Source organism: Euprymna scolopes, chromosome 31 (genome assembly GCF_053919585.1).
Source record: "Euprymna scolopes isolate OS-2025 chromosome 31, ASM5391958v1, whole genome shotgun sequence".
Taxonomy (NCBI): domain Eukaryota; kingdom Metazoa; phylum Mollusca; class Cephalopoda; order Sepiida; family Sepiolidae; genus Euprymna; species Euprymna scolopes.
The window spans coordinates 41625553-41650844 of record NC_136512.1 but is presented as its reverse complement, the minus strand read 5'-3'; the positions used below and the strand labels follow the sequence as shown (position 1 = coordinate 41650844).

General features: G+C 32.6%; 1 protein-coding gene across 1 annotated transcript in view; it reads left to right on the top strand.

Annotated features, from left to right (window-relative positions):
• Positions 1–25292, top strand: part of LOC145255708 (glutamate receptor U1-like) — a 99743-nt gene that overhangs the window by 63269 nt on the left and 11182 nt on the right. The window contains exon 4 of the mRNA XM_080114297.1: positions 20120–20465. Coding sequence (XP_079970423.1) covers positions 20120–20465 — 346 coding nt within the window. The remainder of the gene's footprint in view (positions 1–20119; positions 20466–25292) is intronic.

Here is a 25292-nt window from a genome sequence, read left to right as displayed (position 1 = left end):
TAACTTATATTTAAACTTTCAAGTGTTTAGACCCCAAAATTGGCAGAGGAGTTTGGTAGAGTTCTCAAAGGTTAAATCGTTTAACTTTGACCCCTTAACAGCAAAATTTCTGGCTGAAACCCAATTTTAAAGATTTTCCCAGGTCTCAATACCCCGTATATCAAATTTTGAGTCTGTAGACCGACAACAGAGTTATTGTGCAGGGAAATGTACACAGACAGACACACACACACATACACACACACACACACACACACACATTTTCACTTTTATATATATATACTAGCATTTCAGCCCGGCATTGCCCAGGTGTTTGGAGATGTACGTTGAGCAAAAAAAAAAAAAAAAATCGGTCAATTTTTTTAAAATTTGACTCCTATTATGACCCCTTAACATTTATTGTTTTGGGCTCAAATCAAGTTATTAAGTTAGATCCATGTGCAAGAAACCTATATCTAAAATTTCAAGTGTTTAGACCCAAAATTGTCGGAGGAGTTTGGTAAAGTTCTCAAATGTCAAATCGTTGAACTTTGACCCCTTAATTGCCAAATTTCTGGCCGAAAACCAATCACCTCAATTTTCCCAAATCTCAGTATCTTCTATATCAAATTTCGAGTCTGTAGACTTAAAATTGACAGAGTTATTGCATCAGGAAATGTACACACACACAGACACGTTCACTTTTATATATATACTAGTATTTCAGCCCGGCATTGCCCAGGTGTTTGGATGTGTGTTGAGCAAAAAAAAAAAAAAAATGGAAGTAGGAAGGCAGGCTCGAACCCGTACCGCGAAGGAGGAAAAGAATGGGAAAAAAAACCTGACGTCTTTGCGGTTACGATCACTGCCAAACCTGAAGTGACTTGTGTTTATATTAAGGCTAGACAATCAAAAGGAGAGGATATTTTAAAAAATATCGGCAAAAAAGCGATCCCCCCCGTAGAAAAGTGCCTAGTTGAAGGTGAAGATGTTAATATTGTTAGCTAATTTTTCGGTATTTGTCGTATGAAAGGTCGAACTTCAAAACGATACTGATCTTTGGTAAAATCCGTCGCCTCTGTCGAAAGTTTTAGACAGACATGCAAACATACATATATACATTTATATATTGGTAACAAAAAATTTTCGACCCAAACCGATAAAAAAGCTTGCCCTATCTCTGAATACCCTTTATGTAAAATTTCAAATGTTTAGACCAAAAATTGTCTGAGTAATTTGATAGAGACTGCAGGGGTCAAATTTTTTTAACTTTGACCCCTATTATGCCCCCTTAACATTTATTGTTTTGGGCTCAACTCAAGTTACTAAGTTAGATCCATGTCCAAGAAACCTATATCTAAAATTTCAAGTGTTTAGACCCAAAATTGTCGGAGGAGTTTGGTAAAGTTCTCAAATGTTAAATCGTTGAACTTTGACCCCTTGACAGCCAAATTTCTAGCCGAAAACCGATCACCTCAATTTTCCCAAATCTCAGTATCCTGTATATCAAATTTCGAGTCTGTAGACTAAAAATTGACAGAGTTATTGTGTATGGAAATGTACACAGACAGACACGTTCACTTTTATAGATATGTATTTATATATATATAAGAGAAAACAGTTAATAAAACATGTTAAAAAACACTTTGAAAAAGAGTTGGGTGTTTTGTTTTTTTTTTTTACATAGGCATCACCACTTATCAAGGCCAAGAGGTCACTCAAGGATAAGGGTTAAAGAGTGTACAGTAGACATTGGACAATATAGTAATCATTAGTAATGAAAATTTGGTAAATTTGATAACTTATAAAGAACGGCTCATCAAGAACTTATTTACATTAGACTTGAACAAAACCATATTGTAGTCAGCCGGAAAGCAGGAAAACGGAAGACAATTCCACAGGCGTGCAGTTCTAAGAAAGAAGCTTTGTTCATGGAATCTACGTTTAGGTTTAGGCACAGATAAAGAGTGGGGGGAATTATTGATAGTGTGTACAGCTAGACGAGTGTTTCTTGTGAAAGTTTGGCGAGGGGGGACCATAGATTGAAGCTCAGTTGAACACCTTCCATGAAAATAATGATACATCAGAGACAAACTCGCAACATCTCTTCTGTGAGATAGAGGTTGCAGGGAAGAGAAAAGGACATCTCCTACGAGGCTACGAAGTCTATTTTGAACTCTATCAAGGCAGGACAAGTCCTTTCTAGCAGCTCCTGCCCAGATGCGGCAACAATATTCCATCCTTGGACGTACCTGGCTCTTATATAGATAGAGAATAGCATCAGCAGTGAGATATTTACCGGATCGATAGAAAGATCTCACCATTTTTCCAGCGGCCTTGGCAACAGATTTGATGTACGTGTTCCATTTAAGATCAGGAGTAAAGGTCAAGCCCAGAAGCTTGTAAAAACTTGAGGCCTCCTGAAGACGAGAGCCATTCATTTCAATTGATGCCAGATGTGGATCAGAATGTTGATGATGTAAAGAGAGAAGCTTGGTTTTAGATGCATTAAAAGTAACCAGCCACTCCTTTCCCATTGTACTACGTGCTCAAGATCAGAGGAGAGAGAATCGGAGAGAACTTGGTCGTTTACTGTCTTAGATGTGCTAACATAAATGGTAGTGTCGTCAGCATAAATGTCTACAAATGATGTAAGGATGTGATTTGGAAGATCATTAATGTAGATCAGGAAAAGAGTTGGGTCCAGGATAGACCCCTGAGGGACACCAGCATTAATACTGGGAGCTTCTGATTTTTGCCCCTCAACTACTACTCTTAAGAACCTATCAGAAGGAAATGATTTAATAATTGAGAAGACATTTCCAGCTATACCATAGCTAGAGATCTTATGAAGTAAACCTTTATGCCATACCCTATCAAAGGCCTTAGATATGTCAAGAGCAATTGCCCTAGAAAGGTGGCCTCCGTCGAGAGATTTGCTAATCCCATGAGATATAACTGTAAGCACATCTGCTGTAGAACTAGCAGAACGGAAACCATATTGAGTATCACTAAGAAGGTTATTTTTGTTGAGATGGTTGATTACTTCTGTATTTAATACAGATTCCAACAACTTACTCATGACGCACAGGAGACTTATTGGCCTGTACTGAGAGGGGGATGAGCGATCACCTAAATTCTTAAATACAGGGCATACTGATGAGATTTTCCAGGGAGATGGGAAACTATTCTCCTTAAGACAACGTTTAAACAGTTTTGTAAGTATGGGCGCTAGTTCTGGTTGAAGTTTTTTGAGTACTACAATTGGAATACCGTCAGGACCAGTTGCTTTACTGGAATCAAGGTTTTTGATTAGCTTGGCAACATCACGTACAGATATACGTATATCACATAGCGTGTTTTCTGATACAGGAGGAAATATTGGGGGTTGGCGGCCTTGGTCGCAAAGGGTAGAATTAGCTGCAAAATTCTTGACAAAGAGTTTGGCTTTGTCTGATGCTGACGAGATTACCTCAGGACCATTGATAATAGTTGGGATGGAGCACACGCTTCTGTTCAGGATTCTGTTTGCTATTTGCCAAAACTGGTGGGAACCAAGCCGCTGCTCAGCTACTTTGGACTTAACAGATTGAGCATACAAATCTCTAGCGATCTTTATTACTTTCTTACAATGGTTGCTGGCAGTCCATAAAGCGGCTTTAGTTTCCATACATCTATTACGTTTGAAGCAGTGGAAAAAGTGATTTCTGTGCGCAATGGCAGCAGCACATTCTGGAGAGAACCATGGCTGGCTGTTAGGTTTTTGCTGAAACTTTTTCGAGGGTATGAAACGGTCAATACCTACAATTAACCCTTCTATCAGGTCTAATACTATAGAGGACACATCCTTTTTAAACATGGAATGCAGAGGTAGATCAGATATAAATGTACGGAAGCTATCCCAGTCAGCCTTAGAGTATCGATATACTGTACGATGAAGAGGTACGTCTGGGGATATATTACATTTCACTTTTATCTTAACTGATACAACAGAGTGGTCGGAAGATCCAAGAGGCGACAGAACAGAAACTGAACATAGTTCAGGGCAAGTTGTGAGAAAAAGGTCTAGTAAGCTCGCATACTGGCCGTCATTGTCGGGCACACAGGTTAAAAAACATATTTAATCTGAAAAGGAAACACTTGATAAGTGGATAGTCCTTAATCCGTGGAGTTTCAAAGAAACACTTTCCTTATCATCAGAGGGTAGGAATTAGCAAAATGCGGGATCGGATTTTGCATACAAAAGTATTTGATAAAACTGCAAATAAGTCAAAGATCTTACTTGATAACAAAAAGAGAAGCAGAGGTAATATGGTGAAGAAAAGGGTGATTACACGTGAATGGATAGTCTGGTGAAAGGTAAATAATCCAATGACGGTAAAATCCAAAAATATAGCTCCAAGAAAGTTAATTGAGTTTCCATTTGCACAAGTAAAATCCAAAGAAATCACGTAATTGAAAGATGGTCCAAAATAATCCAAAAGAATAATTCATAAATATGTACAAAATAATCCATGAAATAATTCATAAATATGTACAAAGAAAAGAAAAGGGGGAAATACCAATAATATTAATAAAAAAAAAAAAGATATGCTTTTCACACGACTGCCAAAACATAATAAGCTTATTATGTCTTGGCAGTCGTGTGAAAAGCAAATTCCTAAGATTAAGGGAGGTGGTGTTTGATCAACACTGCTGGGGAGCCATGATGTAATATACTGTTTTGTTTTTAAATCCCCGAAACAGTGTTTCATGGTAAAAAACTAATGATCCCTTGAAAATAAATTATTGGTACTATAGTAAATTGGAGAGCAAGTTGATGCAGTGATTGCAGGTGATTAAATGACTTATTGACTAGATGGTTTTCTAACGAATGAAAAAAAAAATTTTTTTTGTATAGTTTTAGAGGTTAAAAACTTCAAAGACTATATATATATATATATATATATATATATATATATATATATATATATATATAGTAAAACTGGTAATTAGTAAAAACCTGAAGAGAGTGCTCAATACAATTGCAGAGCAAATATGTGTTTTATTTTTTATTACCGTTTTATCTGTTTGGTTACATATGCTTCAGATGTTGGACCATATTTACGATCCAATAGCCTTTTCAGACCGTACAGAACCCTATATATATATATATATATATATATATATATATATATATATATATATAGTCATCCACATACAGTACTGTTTCGCTGTTTCACAGCTCATCAGTACGGCTAGACAAGCAACTACCTCAAGCCAGGATTGAAACCCAATCACTCAAACGACAGTCGGAGCTTCTAACCGTTGCGCTAAAGTAAATAAAGAAAGAAAATTAAGGTGTAAATACTATGTACTAATATGTATATAAATTCATTCATTTATTTAATACGGATATACATCAATTAGGTGTGTTGGGTAAGTGAGGACTCTTTATACCATAGTATTTCGAAGCGTAATGCTTCTCATCCCGATAAGTCTCCTTAAAGAATTGATCTCATTCTCTTCCTTTAAATCAACCATATATCTATAATATAAAGCTGTGTGTGTGTGTGTGTGTGTGTGTGTGTGTGTGTGTGTGTGTGTGTGTGTGTGTGTGTGTGTCTGGTCATGAATAAGCTCCTATATGGTTGACTATTTTAAAAACTGATTACATATAATGATAGAAGATGTATCGAGACACAGGAATGGGTATGTTTGATCTGGCAGAACAGTGGTTCATTAAAATTGTGGGGTCTGTGTTTGCACCTGGTCCACAAAGTATGGAAATAAAAAATTAAAAAATTAGAAAAAAAATATTTACAAGTGTTTTTGATATAGATGTACATAAGAATACTTTGATAAGCATGTTTTAACTTAAATAGGGATGGTATAATAAAATTGTGGGGTCTGCGTTCGTGCCTGGCCTCTATAGAATGGAAATAGGCACAAACTTTAATAAAGACTTTTCATATCTATCTGTGTAAGTATACTTTGATAATTATGTTTCAGTTTGAAGAAATATGATATTATAAAATTATCGGGTGTTTGTTCGCACCTGACCTCCATAGAATGGAAATATGTCACAAAGTTTAACAAGGTTTTTAATATAGATCCACAGAATATTGTGATAAGTGTTTCAGTGTGAACAGGTATGGTATAATAAATTATGGGGTTTATCTATTTTATTTTTACTTTCATCATATTTTGCTTTGGTTTTGATACCCCCAAATTCAACCCAAATTTACAACCCTTCCTTTTCATAACCTATCATACTTTCATAAATCAGAGTCCATTTTCTGTAGGCTGTTTTTGAACCCAGTCAACGACGGGTACTTTTGCTAGTATATATATATATATATATATATATATATATATATATATATATATATATATATTTAGTAATGTGATTGATAATTTAAAATTAGAATTAAAAATCTGTTTCATAAGAAGGAACACAACAAAGTCAATAATTTGTACGATCGTTTCAGAAATGATGGACAATAATTTTGACATATAGTTTTTTTTTAAAACAATGTCTCCTCATCAGCAAAAGTATTGAGTGGGTATTTTTATATATAAAAGACATCATAAATGAACCTAGCATTTTTTAAGTAAGGCAGATGTATCTGGAAAAAGTTAAGATTAAAAGGAAAATAGTTACTTATTAATGTTGATAAGAAAAGTACTATGGGTTGAGAATAAAAAATAGAATAAAATCAGAAATCTGAATTTGGTTTAAATATAAGGTTATAATAATATGTTTTTAATAAAATTTAATAATTATATATATATATATATATATATATATATATATATATATATATATATATATATATATATATATACCTTTTAATTGTTCACCTTTTCAAAACCGTAATTATCATCAAAGCATTCATTTGGATGTTGATTGTAGCTTATAAATGCACGAAATGTTGAATTTTCAAAATGAACGCCAATGGAACATTTTTTAACGGTTAGAATATGTTAGTAACGCACAAGTTAAAATTGAGTATAGATTTTAAAAAAATAAGGGGAGATAATCTTATTTGTCTAATTAAATGATCCAAGGGAAATAATTAGAATTTATTCTTAGATTATATAATATAAGGGGAACTTATTGAATTTAGTAATTTTAATTATTTATTTATTGAGATTAATAAATATAGTATAGGTTAAACTTAAATAGATATTTAAATAATATATAATAATGATAAATATATCAGATGAACTAATATTAATAATAATAATGATGATCCAAATTTTATTAATAAGGGTATTAAGTTATAAATTACAATTTCAAGATAGATTATTAATAAGCAACATTTTTAATGACTTTTGTGGTTTATTTTTGTAAAATTTAAACCAACGTTTATGACTGCATAAGGATATAAGCTCCTCTCTTGAATTTAGGAGGATGGTTCTATTTTTGATATCATCATATTTTAAAATCTTTAGGATCTCCTGTGTACAAAATCTATCTTCTGACGCATATCCTTTATATGATCCTATTATTTGCCATTTCAAATTGAAGGAAATATTCTTATCTTTGAGTCGCCAAATATGTTTAGATAGAGTGGTTTTGTTCAACAGGGAGGGATTTTTAAAAGAGTGCTTATGGGTTGAAATCCTATGCTTAATAAGTCCAGATGTGGAACAGAAGTAGATTGCGTTTTGTTTAATGTATTTATTTTCAGGTAGATTAGGAGTGGCATTGGTATGTGATATATATATATATATATATATATATATATATATATATATATATATATATATATAAGGTTGACAAGAAAGTTCTTGCAAAATTTTTAATTTTGATTTCAAATGATGTATTTTCAAATAAGTTTTCGTTATAATACCTTTACTTTATATATCATTTTAAAGAGGGTTTTTCACTCTATCTAATTGTTTAAATTACAATTGTTTTGAAACAATTGTCTTCTTTTGAGAACGTTGAATACAAGATGAAAAAAAAGTAAATTCGCACAATTTTCTCATTTCAATTCAAGCTAGGCCGAAAAGCTGCTGAAACAGTTCATGATATTAACAAAGCAACCACTACTGAATGCACAAGCAATGGTGGTTTAAGAAATTTCGTGGCTGACAAGAGTCTTGAGAAAGATTGGAAAGACAAAAAAACCTGATAAATGGTTGCCTCACGAATTGGACCAGAACCAAAAGAAACGCTGTTAAGAAGTGTCATCTTCCCTTCTTTTACGCAACAAGAACAACCCGTTTCTCGACCGAGTTGTGACTTGCGATGAAAAGTGGGTTCTTTACAACAATTGATGACACTCAGCAGTGGTTAGATGCCAACAAAGCTCCCTGACACTTCTCGAAGCCAGAGTTGCACCAAAAGAAGGTCATGCTGATTGGTTGGTGGTCTGTGACCGGTCCCAGCCATTACAGTTTGTTGAATGCAGGCGAAACCATTACAGAGTAGAAATACTGTCAACAAATGGATGAAATGGATCAGAAACTTCGATAACAACATCCAGCATTAGTAAACAGAAAATGCCTAATTCTCCTCCACGACAATATCCGACTGCATGTTGCTAAACCGACCCTGCAGAAGTTGAACGAATTAGGCTATGAAACTTTGCCTTATCCGTCATACTCTCCAGACCTTTCACCTAGCGACTAGCACTTTTTCAAGCATCTCGACAACTTTACACTTGTTTTGCGATAGTAAAAGTGTGTTGATTCTGTTGGTACTTATTTCGATCAATAAATTTTTGTTTGAGCCGAGATATGTTCATCTAAATTTGAAAGTTAAAACCCACAGGAACTTTCTTGTCAACCTGATATATACTAGCGGGGGTACCCAGCGTTGCCCGGGTGTTTGAAGGTGCATGTGGAGCACAAAAAAAAAATGTTAGTAGGCAGGTAGGCTCGAACCCAGAAGAAAGTGCAAAGCGTTCAAATTAAGCGATGTCAATCAAAAAGTTGACTTGCAAAAATAAGTTAAGAATCACGCAGGTGCAGAAATGAACGTTGCTGAAGGCCAGTTAATCTTTACGCTTTCTGCCGTTTTATTTGTTTGTTTCTCCATGATGTTGGGGAAAACCACCTCCCCCTCAAGAAGGGGGAGCTCTCCAAATGAATAGCAATTGTTTGATATGAAGGGTTTTCCCTACATTGATCAAAGCTAATTGGCTTTCAAGACGAAAGACCACTGACGGCTGTATTTATTTGCTTCCCCACGAGAGCAAATTAGGCACAAGGCTGTTTTTAATATGGAGAGAGGGGAGGGGGGAAAGGGCATCAGCTCCCTCGAGAGGAGGAGAGGGGGAGCTGGTAGTGCTGCCTCTTGGTATATTTGGTTGCCCCTACATGGACCAGAAACTGCTGGCCTCAAGGGCAATGGTCTTTTAGTGCAGCATCTGCCGGAACAGATACTATGTTTTGATCTTTGTTGGAGCAGCCACGAAAGGCTACTGACGGCTTTGCTTCAATGAGTTTTACTTTATTTATACAAAAAAAAAGAAAAGAAAACTGAACAAACACGCGAAAAGACGAAACAGGAAATTTGATAAAAGTTGATTAAAATAAATGTAGAGACAACGTCCGTTTGCAAATCATAGATATTATAATCTAGGGAGTATATAAAAAGTTCTAAAAAATAGTAACCCTCTCGAAAAGCCCCTCCCCACGCCCCGAAAAAAGCCCTCTCTTGAACATACAAAAACGCGTGTGCCACTTTGGCCTTTTATATATATATATATATAGATAGATATAATTACATCAGCTGAATGTAACTAGATCGGTCACATTTGTATCTTTAGCCAAGTGTGTTATTTACAGAGTGTTTCTTTGAAACTAAAGGTACCGATAGATGATCAAAATAATGTATTGTGTCCATTAAAGATACACATGCTATTACAAAAGCTATTGAACACTCTTGTTATTTCTTCTATGAAACTGAATTACACTATTTTCTTAGGTTTTCCATCGTTATCCGATGACGATCTTATTCTAGAGAGTCTGTAGATGTTAAAATACTCCTGAGCCCACAGGTACGGCTGCAGATCGAGCACTGAAGAAGGTGCCAGATGGACCAGGGATGGCCTGGCGAGCAGGCCTCTTTGCACGCTTTTTTGTATGGTTACTGCTCCTCAATACGGTCCACTCCCTGAGAACAGAGAAAGCACCAGAAATTCAGGCAGTATGAAAGTTCTTCTGGTGAAGAGGGGTCTATTGAACACCTTAAGGGATTTCTTGATGCAGTCTTTAAAACGCTTCATCTGCTCACCAGTACTGTTCTCAATTACTCCAAGGCCGACGAATTACACACACTATATATATATCTATCTATCTATATATCTATCTATATATCTATAAAAGTGAACGTGTCTGTGTATCTGTCTGTGTGTGTACATTTCCATACGCAATAACTCTGTCAATTTTTAGTCTACAGACTAGAAATTTGATATACAGGGTACTGAGATTTGGGAAAATCGAGGTGATTGTTTTTCGGCCAGAAATTTGGCAATTAAGGAGTCAAAGTTCAACGATTTGACATTTGAGAACTCTACCAAACTCCTCCGACAATTTTGGGTCCAAACACTTGAAATTTTAGATATAGGTTTCTTGCACATGGATCTAACTTAATAACTTGATTTGAGCCCAAAACAATAAATGTTAAGGGGTTAAAATTTAAAAAAATTGACCGCTTTTTTTTTTTTTGATCAACATACACCTCCAAATATCCGGGCAATATATATATATATATATATATATATATATATATATATATATATATATATATATATACTGGCAATTCAGCTCGGTTTTGCTCTGGCCCTATGTTCTGTCTATAACTTTATGTACATATGTACATATATATTAAAAACTTTGACCGACGTCCAGGTAATCTACATCTACAATTTTAAGTGTTTAGACCAAAAATTGGTGGAGGAGTTGAATAGAGTTTGTAAAGGTTAACTCTTTCAATTTTTACCTCTTGACAGCAAAATTTTCGCCTAAAAATTGATTAAAAAGCTTGCTGCATTTCTGAATGCCCTTTATGCAAAATTTCAAAGGTTTTAGACAAAAAATGAGTAATTTGGTAGAGACCACAGAGGTCAATTTTTTTTAACTTTGACCCCAATTTTGACCCCTCAACAGCAATTGTTTTGGGTTCAAATTGAATTAAAAAGTTTGATCCATGTCCAAGTAACTTACACTTAAAATTTCAAGTGTTTAGACCCAAAATTGGCGGAGGAGTTTGGTAGAATTTTCAAAGGTCAAATCGTAGAACTTTAAACCTTTGAAAGCCAAATTTCTGGCCTAAAACCGATTAAAAAGATTTTACCAAATCTCAATACCCCTTATGTCAAATCTCGAGTCTCTAGACTGAAAATTGACAGAGTAGTTTGTAGGGAAATGTACATGCACAGACACTGACTTGAACAGGCAATTTCACTTATATATATATACTAGCATGGGTGCCCAGCGTTGCCCGGGTGTTTGGAGGTGTGTGTTGAGCAAAAAAAAAAAAAAAGTGGTAGTAGAAAGGCAGGCTCGAACCTATATCGCGAAGGAGGAAAAGAACGGAAAAACAATGTGACATCTTTGCTGTTATGACAATCGCCAAACGGGAAGTGGCGTAGGTTTAAATTAAGGCTAGACAATTGAAAAGAGTGTATGACTTCCGAAAATATCGGCGAAAAAAGCGACCCCTCCCTGTAGTAAAGTACCCAGTTGAGGGTAAAGAAATTAATATTTTTAGCCAATTTTTCAGTATTTGTCGTCTGACAGGTCGAGCTTCAAAACGATACTTATCTGGTGAAAATCCGTCGCTTTTGTAAAAAGTTTTAGGCAAACATGCAAACATACATACATAGATTTATATATTTGTAGCTCAAATTTTCGACCCAAACCAATTAAAAAGCTTGCCCTATCTCTGAATACCCTTTATGTCAAATTTCAAATGTTTAGACCAGAAATTATCTGAGTAATTTGGTAGAGACAGCAGAGGTCAAATGTTTTTTTTTAACTTTGACCCCCATTATGACCCCTTAACATTTATTGTTTTGGCTCAAATCAAGTTATTATGTTAGAGCCATGTCCAAGGAACCTATAAATAAAATTTCAAGTTTTTATACCCAAAATTGTCGGAGGAGATTGGTAGAGTTCTCAAAGGTCAAATCGTTTAACTTTGACACCTTAACAGCCAAATTTCTGGCCAAAAACAGATTACAAAGATTTTCCCAAATCTCAATACTCTATATATTAAATTTCTAGTCTGTAGACTTAAAATTGACAGAGTTATTGTGTAGGGAAATGTACACACACAGACACTTTCACTTTTATAGATATACTAGCAGCTATGCCCGGCTTTGCTCAGGCTCTATGTACTGTTTATACCTTGCCTTACATGTGAATACATTTTATGTAAGATTTCAAATGTTTCAACCAAAATTTGTCTGGGTAATTTCATAGAGACTGCAGAGGTCAATTTTTTAAAAACTTTAACCCCAATTTTGACCCCTTAACATTTATGATTTGGATCTCAAATCAAAATACAAATTTTTAGCCATGTCCAAGTTATCTACATCTAAAAGTTCAAGTTTATAGATTAAAAATTGGCGGAGGAATTGAGTAGAATCTGCAAAGGTCAACTCTTTCAACTTTGACCTCTCGGCAGCCAAATTTTCGTTCCAAAACTGATTAAAATGCTTGCCGCATGTCTGAATACACGTTATTTAAACATTTCAAATGTTTAGACCCAAAATTGGCTTAGTATTTTACTAGACACCACAAAGGTCAAATCTTTTGAACTTTGACCACTTGACAGTTCAAATTTTCGACCCAAACCGATTAAAAAGATTGCCCTTTCTCTGAATACTCTTTATGTAAAATTTCAAATGTTTAGACCAGAAATTGTCTGAATAATTTGGTAGAGGCCGCAGATCTCAAATTTTTTCAACTTTGACCTCAGTTGTGACCCCTTAACATTTATTTTTTGGGGCAAAATTGACGGAAGAGTTTGGTAGAGTTTTCAAAGGTAAAATCGTTGAACTTTGACCCCTTAACAGCAAAATTTCTTTCTGAAACCCGATTAAAATATTTTCTCAAATCTCAATACCCCGTATGTAAAATTCCGAGTCTATAGACCGAAAATTGACAGAGTTATTTGGTAGGGAAATGTACACAGACAGACAGACAGACAGACACACGTACACACGTACACACGTACACACACACACACACACACACACACACATTTTCACTTTTACAGATATATAGATAGGCTTCCTTAACTATCATAGAGAAAAGTTGGTAGAGACCGCAGACGTCAAATTTTTGTTAACTTTGACCCCAATTTTGACCTTTTAGCGTTTATTGTTTTGGACTCAAATCAAATTATAAAGTTAGATCCATGTCCAAGTGATCTATATCTAAAATTTCAAGTGTTTAGACCCAAAATTGTCGGAGGAGTTTGGTAGAGTTCTCAAATGTCAAATCGTTGAACTTTGACCCCTTAACAGCAAAATTTCTAGCCTAAAACTGATTGAAAAGATTTTCCCAAATCTCAATATGCCGTATGTCAAATTTCGAGTCTGTAGACTGAAAATTGACATTATTTGGTAGGGAAATGTACACACACACACACACACACACACACACACACACACACACATTTTCATAGATATACAGATATATATATATGTATATATATATATATATATATATATATATATATATCTTATTTGTAGTATTCCGAATTTTACTGGGTTTATATAATTCAGTAATCGTTCATATACCAATAAATTTTAAGCCAAAAAGACTTAAACTGTAAGCTACAAAATTATCATATTTCATAATTATACTGTTTTAACAAAACCAAGACATTAAAGAATGGGTTGATCGCAACAAAAAGTGTATTTCATTGTTAGTTACAATTGTTTCAAGACCATTCAGACAAATTCAATTCGTTTTAAAATTTTCCCAAGAACAGCCTTTTTTCAGACTTATTGAATAAAAAACACTTTAACAATAAAACATCATGGAAAGCATTTCCCTTATAAGGAAAAGAAAACAAGTGAAACTATTTTACCTCTATTGCATCATTGCAAAGTATTTTTTAAAGATTTATATATCTACCTATTTTCATATCTCTATTTTAAAAAAAAGTAAAAAATAAAAAAAATAAAAAGATTTCAAACTAAATATCATACGATGTTACCACTAATTACCTATGTCCATTTAATATTATTAATACTCTTCATTGATTTCTAAAATTAAATTTCTTTCTTTATTTAATTTAACTTTTTTTTTTTTTTAATTTATTTTTTTAATTTGGACTAATCAACTATGTTAAATCATTACGATTCGATGCCAGTTTCATATCAGGAATTTGCTTTGTTTATTTACAAAAATATCGGCTAACCTATTTATGTGATTTAAAGTTTAACATTACTTTATACTTAGTTCATTCTTATTCTTCATTTAAAATTAAGGATCTCAATCTGTTTTTTATTTTTATTTTTTTGTGCTCTCCTATTAAGATTTACGATTATCGGATATTTTAGATATAGAAAGGGAAACTCTGTAAGTTCGGAATTTTAAAGGTTCAGTAGAAATTATAAGTTACCAAAATCCTAATAAGTATTCATAACGATTAAGGGGAAGTAACCAAAGCCGTTCGATGTTTCTAGTTTGGTAAATTCCTAATATGCATTTATAATTTATTTATTAATTAAATAGATCCAATTAAAACTAGGCTGACCTATTCAAAATATAAGTTTGTAACGCATATTGTAACCATGATGATAATTTTATTGCCATAGATTTAACCTACGTTTGTCATTCAACCATAATTTTTTACATGGAATTCACCACTTATCAAGGCCCAGAAGCCACTTGCGGATAAGGGTTATTGTGTGTACAGTAATCAATGGGGTAGTGTTGTAGTATTCGTTAGTATTGGAGATTTGATAAAGTGTCATTTCTTAGGTGGGGGCGGTTCATCAGGAATTTGGTTATGTTGGACTTGAAGACATCCAAGTTTAAGTCAGGTGGGAAACAGGCAAGCGGTAGAGAGTTCCACAGACGTGCAGTTCTAAGAAAGAAGCTTTGTTCATGGAATCTACGTTTTGATTTAGGCACAGATAAAGTGGGGAAAATTATCGACAGTGGTTTCAGCTAGACAGATGTTTATCGTGAAAGATTGGCGAGGGGGGACCAGAGATTGGAGCTCAGTCTATTTTGTACTCTTTCAAGGCAAGATAGGCTGTTTTTAGCAGTCCTTACCCATATGTGGCAGCAGTATTTCATCCTTGGATGTACTTGGCTTTTGTATAGATAGAGAATTGCATCATTAGTGAGATATCTTCTGGAGCGGTAGAAGGATCTCACCATTTTCCCAGCAACCTTGACAACAGACTTGATGTATGTGTTCCATTTAAGATCTGGAGTAAAGGTCAACCCCAGAAACTTATCAAAACATGGGGCCTCCCCTAGACAAGAGCCATCCATTTCAATTGATGCCAGATGGGGATCAGAGCGTTGGAGAGAGAATCAGAGAGAACTTTATCATTTATGGCCTTTGATGTGTTGCCATAGATGGTCGTGTCAACGAATGATTTAAGTATGTGTTTTGGGAGATCATTGATGTAGATCAGGAAGAGAGTTGGGCCCAGGATGGACCCCTGAGGGACTCCAGCATTAATACTGAGGGCCTCTGATTTCTGCCCAACAACTAATACTCTTATGAGCCTATCAGAGAGAAATGATTTAATGATTGAGAAAACATTTCCAGTTATACTGTAGCTGGAAATCTTGTGAAGTAGGCCTTTATGCTATACCTTATCGAAGGCCTTTGATATGTCAAGAGCAATTGCCCTAGAAAGGAAGCCTTTGTCGAGAGATTCGCTAATCCTATGAGATATAACTGTAAGCACATCTGCTGTAGATCTAGCAGAATGGAAACCTTATTGTGTGCCACTAAGAAGGTTATTTCTGCTGAGGTGGTTGACTACTTCTCTATTTAATATGGATTCCAGCAACTTACTCATAACACACAGGAGACTTATTGGTCTGTACTGAGGAAGATGACTTATCACCTGAATTCTTAAATACAGGACATACTCATTAAGTTTTCCAGGGTGTTGGAAAGCACTTCTCCTTAAGGCAACGCTTAAACAGTTTTGTAAGTATGGGGGTAAGTTCTGGTTGAAGCTTTTTTAACACTATAATTGGAATGCTGTCAGGGCCAGTTGCTTTACTGGAATCAAGGTTCTTGATTAGTTTGGCAACCTCATGCATGGATATTTGTATGTTACCTAGCATGTTCTGTGTTATAGGAGGAAATATAGAAAATTGATGGCCTTGGTCGCATAGTGTAGAATTAGCTGCAAAGTTCTTGGCAAATAGTTTGGCCTTCTCTGATGCTGACATGATGACCCCTGGTCCATTGATAATGGTTGGGATAGAACACACGCTTCTGTTCAGGATCTTATTTGTTATTTGCCAAAACTGGTGGGAACCAAGCCGCTGCTCAGCTACTTTGGATTTAACGGACTGAGCATATAGCTCTCTTGCATTTTTTATTACTCTTTTACAGTGGTTGCTGGCGGTTCTGAAAGCAGCTTTAGTCTCAGTGCATCTGTTTCGTTGGTAGCTATGGAAAAAGTGATTTCTGTGCGTGATGGCAGCAGCACATTCTGAAGAGAATCATAGCTGGCTGTTAGGTTTTTGTTGGACTTTTTTGGATGGTATGAATCGGTCTATGCCTACAATTAACCATTCGGTCAGGTCTTATACTATAGAGGACACATCCTTTTTAAACATGGAATGCAGAGGTAGGTCAGATATGAATGTACGGAAGCTATCCCAGTCAGCCATAGAGTATCGGTATATAGTACGGTGGAGAGGTACATCTGAAGACTTATTACATTTCATTTTTATCTTAACTGATACAACAGAGTGGTCGGAGGATTCCAGAAGAGATAGAACGGAACATGAACATAGCTCAGGGGAAGTTGAGAGAAAAAGGTCTAAAAGGCTTGCATACTGACCGATAGTATTGGGCACATGGGTGGGTTCGTGAACAATCTGAGTGAGGTCATAGGAAATGGCAAAATCATGACAGAACCTCCCCTCATCATCTGTCTTATTTGAGTGGGTCAGCCATCCCACGTTATGGACATTGAAGTCAACGCAAATGTGAATGTTAGCTGAATGATGAGCAGACAGGATGTGGTCAATTTTCTCAGATATACTCTTAAAGATAGTAACTCTGCTGTTGTGGAGGTGATAGAGGGCAAATATAAATGCAGTGGTGTAGCAAGTGCAACCTGGAAGCACATATAAGGTAAATTATCTGCCACACGGGAAGCTATCTTTAATGTAGGCACATATTCCATGCCCATAGCGATCTTAGGGGTCAGATTTAGAGGTTAGGTTAGAGTATCCTTTAATTATGAACTCATCTAGGGAAGTGGTCGGCCCTATTCCAGTGTCGCTTAGAAAGACTATGTCTGGTTTCGTCTCCTGTAATTGGGTTTCAACCTCTGGAAGGTTGGAATGTAGATCCCTGATGTTGGAGAAGGAGACATGGTAGTAGGAGTCTACATTGGAAGATGGGGTTCTAGGTGTGGAGAACATGGTGGTCAGGTCATGAGAGTTTCCCCAACGAATTCCATAGATTCAAGGAAGGATGTAGTCACCCCAAGCAGAATGGGATGGTACATTGTCATGCATAAAAATCATCTGAAAGCGACGTGGCAATTGTAGGTAATCTAGCCATGTCAACAAATGATTATCCAAAAAGGCTGTGCACGCATTGCTGATAAGCTTTACTCCCTCTGGCACTCAGAATGGTCCAACCAATTTATCCCCAATGATTCCCAAAACATGATGTCTCCACCTCCTTGTTGGAGATGAACTCTGTAACGGGTCGGAGTTCCGTTCGGGTTTCAAACTTTGGTTCATCTATCTGGACTGTCAAGAGTAGCATGGGCCTCATCCTAAATAGGACCTGTTGGAAATCCATTTTCATGTAATTCTGTGTCCAATCAATTCGTTTTTCCCTATGCTGTTTGCTCAATGGAGGCATTGGAAGAGGTTTGATGTTCCTTGCAATCTCATTCAACACATTGTAGCGGGCATGCCTGGATCTTGGAACGATTTCAGCTTTTGCAAAAATGAAAGTACTGGTGCTGTTTGTGTTTTCCGAATATCACAATCTAAAAGGTTTCTCCTAATGCCCTTATTTTTCTGGATTTGGTGTTCAGGTTGTTCAAGAATGCAGCCAAGGTTTTTGGATCCCATTCCAGCTCCATGGCTAAATTCTTGATGGACAATCCTTCTGTGAGTCCAGCAACAATCCTTTGCTTTTCGATAACCTTTAATCGCCTGATTTTTTGGCATTGTAAGAGATTTGCAATAAAGTGATGGACAGTAAAATTTCTTTGATAATAAATAAAATGCCGTAACTTTGTGAATATAGCATGACTTTGAATAAAATTTTCGGAAATACTAAACTTAAAGCAATCCTTTGATGGTACAATTTCCATTTTCTGTGACGTATATTTAGGGTAATATTGATATTTTACTATGTACGGCAGGAGGAGAAATTTTTTTTTTTCAAAGATAGATAATGGCTTTTCAGAGGAGAAAGGCAGATGCATGTGTCGTCTGGTGTGAGTTGATGAGTTACTACTTGTCAGCTCACATCAGACGACCAGAGCTGGCTGCTGCTGCGATGTTGAGCTGCTGGTATTAAGTGAGTTGGCAGTAGGTGGCTGCTGCTGCTACTGCTGCCAGTGGATTAGACTGCTGTCGGGGGGGGGGGGGAGGTAGTCTAACCAGTTCTGTGGTGGCATTGTGTAGACAAGTGGCTCCTGGTGTTAATCGTCATTTTCATTTTCAATTTGTGTTTGTTTTCATGTTTTAATGTATTGTAGGAAACCATCTGTCTGGGGGTTATGCGTACTTGTTCCTATCAAATTGAAGCTGATAAAGTGGATGTATCTGAGTGAGAATTGTACTCTTACAGTGTTCCCTGGGATAATTGTTTGTGTCGATGTACGTGTCAGATGGACATCGACTGGGGTGTTTATGCTTTGAATTTTTTTTTTTTTTGATGAGTGTTTTATTGGTTGAGATCGATACAAAATCCTCACTTCAAAAATCCCTTCATTGTTGGAAACACTCTTATGTATAAACATTTCATTTAAATATTTTTATCACATCAGAAAATTTTTTTTTCATATAAATTCACCGATTACAATCCCTACCTTTATTTTTAATTTAAAAAACACATTTTAAGATAAGTTAAAATACACACTGTAAGATGAGTTAAAATACCAAAATAAAATAAAATAAATCCAAATTAGCATTAATTTGTTGTGTTGGTTTATTTCACCTCCTTTTTCTTTTTGCTTTGTTAGCTATTCTAATAAAGAGTAATTTGTTTTTCTTTTTTTCTAAACTTTCTAGGTTAAAACATTTTCTTAATTTTCTTTTTTATTTATTTTTTTAGCTGCACAGATTAACAACAAATAAATGTTACCAAAGGCAAGATAACTTACTCTTCTACATACCTGAATAAGTTTTTGGTGTTTTAACTTATTTTAAAGCATTTTTAAGTTTGAATCGCGAGTAGCATCAATTTGCTGAGTCAGAACGGGTAGCGATCTTCTAAGGAGACTCGAAAATCGCTCAAAACTTGAAAATGAAACAAAATACTGATACAAATCCACCTGGTAAAAGTTACAGTGACAGTAGATGAGTTTCTAGCAGTATTTTGTTTCATTTTCGAGTTTTGAGTGATTATCGAAACTCCAAAATAGGATCGTCTTCGTTATTCTTTGTAGTGAAATTTGAAAATTGAATTTCAAATGAAACCAAATGGTATCGATACTTCAACTTATGAATTTCGCCTCTATAATGAAGAAGAACCATCGTCTCACATCAGCCACCTTGTTCTAACTTAACAACTTGATACTACTTGTGTTTTGCATTAATAAATGCTTTAAAACAAGTTAAAGCACAAAACACTTATCCAGGTATGTAGAAAAGTAACTTATCTTGCGTTTGGTAACATTTATTTGTTTTTTTTTGTTTTTTTACCACATTTTCTGTTTGTTGTTTATAGTAAAAAATACCCATTTTTTGGGGTTTTTTTTTTTTTTTTTGTCTTTCACTTCAGAAAGCCGATGTGGCAGCTGCACCTTTAATCGTCCATTCAAACAGAGTGTTCCATGTTGATATGTCACATCCGTTCATGACATACGGTGTGAAAATAGTCATAAAAAAACCACGAAATGTCAGCACACGGAACAATATATTATTTATGTTGCAACCATTTACACCTATCATATGGCTACTTGTCTTGCTTGCATTTGGTGTGGCAGGAACAGTACTCGGTATCATCGGACGCTTCAGCCCACTCGAATGGACCAACACGTCGGCCGTGCAAGTAGACAAAGAAAAACGTGAAAGCTTCAACTGGGGAAACAGCTTTTGGTACATCCTTACAACTTTCTTGCGCCAGGGTAGGTAGCAATATCCGAAAGTTGTCATGAATATCAGCATGCAAACACAAACAAATAGCTTGTGTCTTTCAATCATAGACGTGTCCCTTTTTTCCTGAGATTCTTCTCCACACCAGGGATTTTTCCTTCAGCCCCAAATCAACCATTTTTGTAATGCCCTTTTCCCTGTTGATTGCGGTGTAAAAGCTGATCCTGTGCAGTTTTAGGAGGTCCACCCTCTCGGGCATTGCCTTCTCTCTTTTAGAAGGGGGTTAGTTTATTGCTGATAACCTGAGGGGCCTCTACCGGAAAATGACGACGAGGCTGCTCAGGCATCTTTTGCAAGATTAGATTACTTCTTTTCTGAAATGCTGACTTCTCAATTACATTTTTCAACCCTTGTGTCAAATTTCTCACCGTGGGAGACAAATAAATACCTTCTTATGGATGGCTCTGCTCTTGAGGAGAAAATGAGTCTGAAACTTCTTGGTCTTTTTTCCTCATCAAATCTTTCTTTTAGTTCATATATTACATCCATTGCTCTTTCTGCTTCTCATAAAGTTAGTTCTTTCTATTGCTCTAAAATTTCTCATATCTGAAACTATCTTTACAAATCTGCAATCAGACAATGTATAGCGTGTTGTTTTCATATTTAGGCTGATGAATCTTTTTTTTATTCCCATCTATTTCCTTAAGACAACAAAACGAAAAACTGGCCAAAATCAAATGAATTAATAAATTTTACCAAAGGCAAAATAAGATACTCTTCTATATACCTTATGTTATAACTTATTTTAAAGTGTTTATTAATTTTGAAACACAAATAGTATCGAGTCTTCAGTTAGAATAAGGAAAAATGGTCGCTCATCTGAGAAGTCTCGATAATTGCTCAAAAATCGAAAATTAAACAAAATACCGATAGAAACCCACCCAATAGATGTCAGTTATCCAGGTTGGTAACTTATTTTGCCTTTGATTGCATTTATTTGGTACTTTTTTTTTTTACTACTTTTTCATCTTTCATATCTACAGCTATCAAATTCAGTACATTTATTAGACCAAGAAAAAAAAATCACAGATGCTAGATTTTTTGCAAACTTTTGTGCCAACAAAATCGTAAAGACAACATTTTCAACCAAATTTTTCAAGATATAATTACATTTTTTTTTTCTTTTGTAAAATACTAGCAGGTTTCCCAATCATAAAATAACCATAAATACATTTTAATTCATGCAGATTCCTTATTTATTATTATAGACCCATTGATGCATTGATTATTATCCAATATATAGTAAGGATTTCAAAAGTTATTAAAAGATATAACTTGGGTACCATCCATCAAAATCGACTAGACTTAGCTGTTATTTATCTCTTCAGTGTCGTTAGTGTCTGACCTATGAACAAATGGATACAAAAGGCTCAAATTAAGTGACTTTGAGCCATGGATGTTTCATTTTACACATGCACAAAAGTAACAGCAGGAGTAATATTTAATTCAACTTACCTTGACAAGATAAACTGATTTGTTTTAAATTTTGATCCCTTAGAAGCAATTTTTGCCGGCTAAAATCCAAATCAAAAGTGCGCTATGGATCCAATTACTCTATATATCAAGTTTCAACTCTGTAGATAAAATATTCAGAGAGGAGTTTGGTAGAGATTTTTCACACACACATTAATAATGAATAAGTGATACAAATGAATAAGTAATTAATTAATAATAATAAGTAATAAAAATGAATAAGTAATCAATTGATAATGACTAAGTGAAACAAATGAATAAGTAATTGATTAATAATGAATAAGTGATAAAAATGAATGATTAATTAAATAATATTAGATAAGTGATAAAAATGAATAATTAATTAATAATGAATAAATAATAAAAATAGATAAGTAATTAAATACTAATGAACAAGTGAGAAAAATAAATAAGTATTTAATTAATAATGAATAAGTGATACAAATAAATAAGTAATTAATAAATAATGAATAAGTGATAAAAATAAATAACTACTTAATTCATAATGAATAAGTAAAAAAATTAATAAAGTAATTAATTAATGAATAAGTGATTAAAATAAATAAGTAATTTATTAATAATGAATAAGTGATAAAAATGAATAAGTAATTTATTAATAATGAATTAGTGATACAAATGTATTATAAATTAATTAATAATGAATAAGTGATAAAAATGAATAAGTAATAACTGATACAAATGAATAATTAATTAATTAATTAATAATAATAAGTTATACAAATGAATATGTAATTAATTAATAATTAATAAGGGATATGAATTAATAAGTAATTAATTAATAATGAATATGTGAACTAAATGAATAATAACTTAATTAATAAGGGATACAAATGAATAAGTAATTAATTATTAAGGAATAAGTAATTAAATGAATAAGTAATTGATTAATAATGTATAAGTGATAAAAATTAGTAAGTAATAATTAATATTGAATACGTGATAAAAATGAATAAGTAATTTATTCATAATAATAAATGGATACAAATGAATAATTAATCAAATATTAAATAATAAGTGATAAATATAAATAAGTAATAAATAAATAATAATAATAAGTGATACAAATGGATGAATAATTAATTAATAATGAATAAGTTATAAAAATGAATAAGTAATTAATAAATAATAATAAGTGATAAAAATGAATAAGTAATTAATAAATAATAATAAGTGATACAAATGAATAAGTAATTAATAAATAATAATAAGTGATACAAATGAATAAGTAATTAATTAATAATAATAAGTGATACAAATGAATAAGTAATTAATTAAAAATGAATAATTGATACAAATGAATAAGAAATTAATTAATAATGAGTAAGGTATAAAAATGAATAAGTATTTAATTAATAATGAATAAGTGATAAAGATAAATTAGTAATTAATTAATGATGTTAAGTTATAAAAATAGTAATTAATTAATAATCAGTGATACACATGAATAAGCAATGATTTAATAATGAATAAGTGATAAAAATGATTAAGTAATCAATTAATAATAATAAGTGATACAAATGAATAAGTGATAAAAATAAATAAGTAATTAAAAGTAAATGATACAAATGGATAAGTAATTAATTAATAATGAATAAGTTATAAAAATAAATAAGTAATTAATTAATAATAATAATAATGGATAAAGATGATTAAGTAATTAATAAATTATAATTCGTGATAAAAATTTATAATTAATTAATTAATTAAAAATGAATCAGTGCTAAAAATGAGAAGGTAATTAGTTAATCTATAATAATAAGTAATAAAATGAATAGGTAATCAATTAATAATAATAAGTGATGCAAATGAATAATTAATTAATTAATATTGAATAAGTGATGCAAACTAAAAAGTAATTAATTAATAATAAGTGATTCAAATGAATTATTAATTAATATTGAATAAGTGACGCAAATGAATAATTAATTAATAATGAATAAGTGATAAAGATATTATTAAGTGATGAAAACGAATAATTAATTAATTAATAATGAATAAGTGATAAAAATGAATAAGTAATTGATTAATAATAATAAGTGCAAAAGACCAATTTGTAATTAATTAATAATAAGTGATAAAAATTAATCAGTAATTAATTAATAATAAGTAATACAAATGAATATGTAATCAATTAATAATGAATAAGTGATGCAAATGAATATGTAATCAATTAATAATGAATAAGTGATGCAAATGAATAATTAATTAATAATGATTAAGTTATGCAAATGAATAAGTAATTAATTAATAATGAATAAGTGATAAAAATGAATAAGTAATTACATTATAATAATAAGTGATACAAATTAATACTAATTAATTAATAATAATAAGTGATGCAAATGATTAATTAATTAATATTGAATAAGTGATTTATTAATAATAATAATTGATACAAATCATTAAGTAATTAATTAATAATGATTAAGTTATGCAAATGAATAAGTAATTAATTAATAATGAATATGTGATAAAAATGAATAAGTAATTAATTAATAATAATAAGTTATACAAATGAATAATTAATTATTAATAATAATAAGTGATACAAATAAATAAGTAATTAATTAATAATGAATAAGTGATTTGAATGAATAAGTAATTAATTAATTATAATAGGTGACACAAATGAATAATTTATTAATTTATAATCAATACGTGATACAAATGAATAAGTAATTAATTAATAATAATAAGTGAGACAAATGCATAAGTAATTAATTAATTAATAATGAATAAGTGATAAAAATGAATAATTAATTAATTAATTATAATAAGTGATACAAATAAATAAGTAATCAATTAATAACGAATAAGTGATATAAATGATTAAGTAATTATTTAATAATAATAAGTTATACAAATAAATTAGGAATTAATTTATAATTAATAAGTGATACAAGTGAATAATTAATTAATTAATAATGAATAATTGATAAAAATGAATAAATAATTAATTAATAATGAATGAGTGATGCAAATGAATAAATAATTAATTAATAATGAGTAAGTGCTACAAATGAATAAATAATTAATTAATAATAATACTGATACAAATGAATAAGTAATTAGTTAATAATAATAAATGACACAAATGAATAACTAATTAATTAATAATAAATAAGTGATGCAAATGAATAAGTTATTAATTAATAATAATATGATACAAATGAATAAGTAATTAATTAACAATAATAAATGACACAAATGAATAACGAATTAATTAATAATGAATAAGTGATACAAATGAATTATTAATTAATTAATATTGAATAAGTGATTGATTAATAATAATAAGTGATACA